The sequence below is a fragment of the Nanorana parkeri genome, unplaced genomic scaffold, assembly GCF_000935625.1.
Source record: "Nanorana parkeri isolate BGI_ZX_2015 unplaced genomic scaffold, ASM93562v1 scaffold1269, whole genome shotgun sequence".
NCBI lineage: Eukaryota > Metazoa > Chordata > Amphibia > Anura > Dicroglossidae > Nanorana > Nanorana parkeri.
In genome coordinates this window covers 30,906-38,039 of record NW_017307537.1, presented here as the reverse complement: position 1 = coordinate 38,039, position 7,134 = coordinate 30,906, and the positions used below count along the sequence as shown (strand labels likewise).

The 7,134-nt window shown below is 47.8% G+C and overlaps 1 protein-coding gene across 1 annotated transcript in view; it reads right to left on the bottom strand.

The window, feature by feature from the left end:
* ZFP91 (ZFP91 zinc finger protein) overlaps window positions 1–7,134 on the bottom strand; it is a 50,063-nt gene that overhangs the window by 34,361 nt on the left and 8,568 nt on the right. The window contains exon 3 of the mRNA XM_018568980.1: window positions 5,799–5,830. Within this exon, the coding sequence (XP_018424482.1) occupies window positions 5,799–5,830 (32 nt within the window). The remainder of the gene's footprint in view (window positions 1–5,798; window positions 5,831–7,134) is intronic.

The window sequence follows — 7,134 nt, the reverse complement described above, 5'->3', positions numbered from 1 at the left end:
CACTTTAAGGGTACATTTACACTAGATGCAGTGCGTTGCGTTCTGGCCCAATTCTGGCTGGAACGCACTGCATTGCATTGCGGCCGGCTCACTTTTTTGCCGGGCAAGAGGGGGCGTGGCAGGCCATTGAAGCGAATGGCACCGTAGCCACGCCCTCTGGCCGCAATGCGATCCATTTAAAAAAAATTAAAGTTGATAAAATAAAATAAAAAATAGAAAACAAATTTTTGGGTGTCATTTTAAATGACGGCAGAGAGCCGTGACAGGATCGAGAGGTGAGCGAACGCCGGTATGTATTCGCTCACCTCCCGATCTACTGAGCCGACCTGTGACAGTCTCATTGTCACAGGTCGGCTAGAACTATGAGGTGAGTGAAAAGCACCCACCTCATAGTTCTCCTTTAAGTACAAACCTAAAGTCCCCAACTTGTATGTAACCCTGGGACTGCCTGTACTGGAGGGGTTTCCTTTTCCTACTGGGTTGATTCAGGCCTGGTGCACCAGGCTTGTCCCCAGTTGTAGGTGGGAATCCCTCCAGTGCTAATTCCTTCTGGTAGGAGTGGGGGTGCCCTTGTCTGGCGGCGCAATGAGCTCCGGGTGATGTGCCCCCTAGGGTTAGCGTCCCAGAGAAACACCGTGGGTGTGGGACCCCACAAGTGTGACACCTGGCACTAGGTCACGTCACCATTTTTTGCTTTTCTTGCACTCGCCTCCTAGGCAAGCCTTCTGGCTAATTTTTATACTAGCCAAAAGGCCTCCTATGTATTGCACATGGCACTTATTAACTGAGCGAGCACTTTTCATTCCACAGGGATAGGGAGTGCAGGTCTTTCGGGGGCCTGCCCTGATGTCAGGGGGAGGATCTGTGGCCTTAGCGGGTCTTTTTCCTTCCCCCACTCAAGGGTCTCTCTTCGGGAAAGCCCCTACCTAGTACTTGGAAGACCGGTCTCGTCTGGTCCCTAAAGATCGGGGTCCGCCAGGTTTAACCGCCAGGTGGACTTGATTGCCTCGCCCCTTTTAGGAGCCTTGCGCCCCATGGGTTGAGCGATAACGTGGCCCTCTTTTTCGGAAGAGAACCAGAGCACCCCCATGCACTTTTTTGTGCGCAGGTGATTTTACTGTTCATTTTTACAAGGGTTTATTTTACGATGCACGCACCACATCATAAAGCATTTTGCGTTTGGTAGGCGGTGCTGCTTGTCAAACACGATTATTGCTATGGATGGGACTGGGGCACAACCGCATAGGTGTCTATGTGGTATTGCAATCAAAAATCGCCATTGCTATTGAAAATATAAATGCCTCCTAAAGGCCGAGCAGCTGCTGAAAAGTGATCCATTGTGTATCGCTTTTCAGGGGGCGGTGGAGGCTGCTGCCCATGTGAACTCAAAAACCCTACAAAACGTTAGCTGGAGCTTAGATTCAATTATTAGTCATCCATCTGAAGTCGGCCATACAACTGTATAATTTTGTTCTAAAAAAAAATGTTTTCGGAATGTTCGTCCGATCTGCAAATAGTTAATGGCGTCAAATCGCCTTTCATTCTCAACCATAGCGATGGAAAAAAAAAAAATGGAGCAAGCTTGACATTTTTTCTCGAACTAACAAATTTCTAACAGTAAATATGGCAAGAAACTCCATTCACTGTGAACTCGGATATTAAAATCTGACATTTCAAACAACGTTCCACAATCTCTGATGGCTTTATGGAATGTTCTGACCAGATTTTCATACAAAAAGTTTGCTGGAAAATCCACCAGCGATGTATGGCCAGCTTAACACTTCCCTCTGCACAGGATGACAATGCTGTTGTCTGAGGGTGGCTCCGTTGTTCCTCTATAGAGTGAAGCCAACATAAGATAGGAAGTGTTACTGGCTGGCTCACCAGGTGAAAATAAAGGAAGAAAACTAATGCAGCCACCACATCTAAGGATTGGTAAGCAGCAATAAATGACATTCTTATTTTTGGGTTTAGATACGCTGCATCAAGGTACCTTGGTAAAGTCTGTAACACTGACTGAACCCTGCTGTTCAGCTGGCTGTTAAAGGAGAACTATGAGGTGACTGATTTTCACTCAGCCTCATAGTTCGAGCCGACGTGTGACAATTAAACTTTCACACGCCGGCTCAATAGATCGGGAAGTGAGCGAACACATACCGCCGCTCGCACACTTCTCGATCCTGTCCCTGCAGAGAGAGGTGACTGTCAATCACAGCTCCCTGCAGGGATTCCCCCCCTCCGATCCTCCAGAGCTGGCTGGCGGAACGGACGGGGCAGGTACAGCTGGCTCTGCCTCTGGATAGGCAGAGCCAGCTGTCAATCACGCAACTGGGTGGATCCAGACAGTAATGTCAGGATCCGTCCCGGCTGCGGCAGTCTCAGTATACTGCGAGCTGGCGGAACGGACGGGGGAGGGGGCGGGTACAGCTGGCTCTGCCTCTAGATAGGCAGAGCCAGCTGTCACTCACGCAGCTCGGTGGATCTCGACAGTAATGTTGGGATCTATCCCGGGTGCGGTGGTCTCGGTATACCACGAGCTGTAACTCGAGATTTACTGAGCTTTGGGTCACGGTAGGACGCTAGTTTATGACCCTTAGGAGACCTATGGGGAAAAACACTTACCCCATAGTTCTCCTTTAAGCATTGTCATTCAAGCAGGAGCTGTTCTAAATGGCTTCTGCTTATAGTTCGGGACCAGTGGAGGAGGAAGGAAGTCCTTTTAGAACTGCCCTGCCACAAGAGTAATACGGGGGTCTGCCAATGTTCACATTGACCATTCAGGTTGTTTTTATAGTCCACTCCACCCCAACCTGCTGATACTTACCTACCTCTGGGACTAATCCATGTGTGAGCCCAGTGTGAGAGGTTAAAACAGGGTTAGAGCCCTTCTCCCTGTATGATTGAGGCAATTGTCAGGCATAAGGACTGTATGCTTGTGGGAAGGGGAGAAAGTTACACGCTCCCCCATACCCAGAAGTGTATCTTCTGACAGACAAACAGAGGACTGCTGACTGTACTTGAGCTTAGACCCAAAAGATAATCAAAAGCAAACAAGAAGTTTGTATTTGAGACCGGTCCAATGGCAGCCACACGTGTTACAATCTAACTGTACAACCTCTGTACAATCAGCTTCAGATTTACCAATACAATGTAATATGAGGACCTACCTGATATATCCAATTGGGCCGGCTCCTGCACTACATAGATGTTGGTAGACCTAAAGGGAATTGTACATCAGATTGTAACATGTGTGATGAGCTTTAATTCAGCTTGTGATGTGCCGGCGATGTTTTTGTTTGACTTGTATGATGGAATAAAGATAAAGCAATGAGATATAATACTTACCTTTACTGCCACTCTGGTCGTTGCAGCTCTCGGTACTCTAGTACTTTTGTATATGGAGACGCATCGAACACTCACCTGCCTTGCCTCTATGCAGTCATCAGGCCCCAGCGCTGTCACATTTCAGCATCATAGTTATAAATGACTATCTAAGCCCTGATAATAGCATTTAAAAAAAATGAATGCACGTTAAGAATAAGTGCGCTTATCCTATTTGCCCCTTTGCACCAATGTAGCACCCTCCCCTCCACACATGCGTATTTACCTGGATCCAACAGACAGGGCCTCGAGCGCTTGCTTACATCTAGGGCGTCCAAGTCTTGCTGTCCTGGCCACTACGCATTACAGCCTCATGGACTGCTGTGGGGCTGTGTCAAGGCCAAAGACGAAAGGGAAAAAGCAGGAGACAGTCCCGCAGCCAGGATTTAAACACACGCTGGAGGCTGTTGGATTCAGGTAAGTATACATCAGTGGAAGGGAAGGGTGGTTACAATGCAAAACAGGCGCTCAGGATAAGGGCACATTGTCTTAAGGTGCCCATACACCTTGCAATCATCCAACCGCCATACGATTTTCGTACGGCGGCCCCATCCTGCCCCGACTATCGCACAGTTCAATTAGCGGTCTTTAGCGGAAATCACCTACATTCCGTTCACCGACCGCACGGTTTTCGTTTGCGCATGAGCAGTGTTAATCATACGATTTTTGACGTGCGGAAACGCCACCAAACTTGCGAAAATCGTACGATTCGACAGACGTTTTCTAACCTGCTGGAAAGTAAAAAATCGTACGATTGTACAGTATCTGCGGTTGTACACTGCCCATCAACCTTACGAATATCGGACTAAAACGCAATCGCAAAGGAAATTCGTAAGGTGTGTGGTCAGGTTTACAGTGACATTAAAGTCTAATTCCCCCTATGCTGGTGTAAAGACTTGCCTTAAATGATGCCTCTTGATCCAATCATCTTCTTCTTTCCATTGGTTTTCAGGAGTCCCTCCAGCGCTGGTGCCGGTCTCTGATCCAGTACCGACTGCTGTGTCCCACGGTGCCTGTGCGGGTGCACGCTGCCTGCATTGCCTTACCCTGTGTCTCTCCTCCTCTCCCACCCGAAGATCTCTACTGCGCATGCGCCCGCCCCATGATCCTTTGCGGCCGCCCTTCAGACGGGAGCGCACGGCGGAGACACAGGTACGTTTTAACCTTTTTGGTAACTTTTTTTGTAATGTTTTTGCATATATCTACAGCCTGCTAGCAGTAGATACATGCAAAAAACCTCGAAGGTGTGAATATCCTCTAAAGCAGTGGTTCTCAACCTGTGTAACCTCAGGACCCATATTTGTCCACGGTCATTAAGTCGTGACCCAAGTTGCACTGCAAAGAAGCGCACGGCAGTGTGGTCTGCTGTGCTGGAGCTCCATCCATACGTGCATTGCTTATAGCTCCCTCGTATGTCCTGTAGAGGTACCTGGAGCCAGAATGTGATGTCAATCCAGTCCAGACACCTCTACTGGGCATGCGAGGGAGCTGTAAGCAATGCACGTATGGATGGAGCTCCCCCGTGGCCATACCCTCAGCCCACCCCACCTCAAGTCGACACTCAGCGCTGGGCAGCATATTTCTAATGGCTGCTTGGTGTAAGAACGGACATTGCTGCGTTAGGGGGAGCCTCTTACCTAGAAAAGTGGAAGGCATGCGGCGACCCACTGAACACGGGATCGTGACCCACTTTTGGGTCACGACCCACCAGTTGAGAACCAAGGCTCTAAAGTGCACTTATCCCTTAAAAAAAAAAAAAATCACACATATGAATAAATAGGACACAGCATCACTTTTGCTCTGGCTACAAGGATCACTATGGGTGTTTCATGTCATTAGAGCCTGCAAAGCCCATAATTAAAAATATCAGCAGACTGTTCTATATTGGAAGGTGAAATGCAAGCGCCACCCCAACCCACTAGGCCCCACTCCTTGAAACCATTCTGTCATGGGTAATCCCTACACTACCATGATGTACACAGGTGGGAAGAGATGTCATCCCTATCTCCTGTTTGCAGGAACATCCTAATACTCTGTGACCAGTCAGCTGTTTGATAAACAATGCCAACCCATTCTGCTCACATTTTATAAAGCTTTCTTGACTTTCGACCCCGAGAAACTGGTAATTAGCACAACCTTCTAACAAAACATAAATACTGTTCTTTCATGCAACCAGTAACTTTCAATGCAACAAAGTCATACAGCGTGCAAATCTGGAGAGAGGCTATACGAGACTGAGCCGTCAGCCCTATTTTTAGTTCGGTTAAGTGAAGCGGTGCTTTAAGTAGTTCAGCCAAGTGTACATTCTTTAACAGGTGGGGAGCACAGATCAAACAAGCTGGCTTTCTGCTGAGTGACATTGCATTTCTTTCCGCAGGAGTCACAGCGACACATGAAAACGCTGATCAAACACCTACCTTTATTAGCCAGCATCTCTTCCTCCAGGTAGCTGCAAAGGTAAAATTAAGCCAGTTAATTCATATCCCACAATGCTTTGCCAAAGCTTGCTACAAGCACATTGCAGACCGGCCCACTTCCTGCTCTAGGCAAACACAGGAGACCACGGGTCAAATAAAAACTTTAGAGCTGGATTGTTACCCTGACCGCAGCCACAAGCCTGGTGGGAGGAGAGACGAAAATTCAGTTTTAACACAGGGATAAGGATCTTTAGTTTAACCATGTGACTACAATTTGCAGATCTCATTGGAGATGACTAGGAAGTAACCATCGTTTAAAAAAAATTAAAATAAGGATCCTTATTCTGGTATATGCACTTATAATTGAGCCCCCTGACATTGATTAAAGGAGAACTATGGGGTTAAGGCTTTTCCCCATAGTTCTCCTTAGGGTAACGGGAGGACACAAACTAGCATCCTCATGTCACCCTAGGCTCAGTATACCGCGAGCTGTAGCTCGCGGTATACTGAGACGCCGCAGCTGAAGCGGATCACGACAATTATGCCGGGATCCGCCCAGCTGCGTGACTGACAGCTGGTTCTGCCTATGTAGAGGCCGAGCCAGCTGTACCCGCCCCCTCCCCATCCGTTCCGCCAGTCAGCGCGGGCGGATCAGAGAGGGGAATCCAGCCCCTCCCCTGTCACGTCAGAGAGCCGTGACAGGATCGAGAGGTGAGCGAACCCAGTATGTATTCCCTCACCTCCCTATCTACTGAGCCGACCTGTGACAGTTTCATTGTCACAGGTCGGCTAGAACTATGAGGTGAGTGAAAAGCACTCACCACATAGTTCTCCTTTAATGGCCGTAACTCTGGATTAGGGATGTCCAGATACCAGCGCCGATACCTGGCATTTTCACGAGACCTACCGGGGTTGCAGCTGGGACCTGGCTCTGGCGATCCACCACTGTCCTGAAATCATTAGGCGCATGACAATAAACAAAAATGTATCAGGACTTGTATCTGTGAGTACTTGGAAAAATGGTATCTGTGCATCCCTAATATATTTATAAAAGCAAATCATACATTAAACCAGAAATGTACAAATCCCAGGAGCTCCGTGTGCTCCTTACAAATGACAGCTGCCTCCTAACTTTTGAGTTTTTCTCTAGTCTAGTCTTGGAGCTGGAAAAGTATCGGTACTTATACCGAGTACTGTACTTGGTATCTGAACATCCCTACTCTGGATACAATTCGATTTTTCTGCATTTCATTGAAATTAGTTTCTAAAGCTTGGTATACACTTCAGCTTACATGCTGAAGGAAAAACAAAACAAATAGATTCTTCTATCAATGCC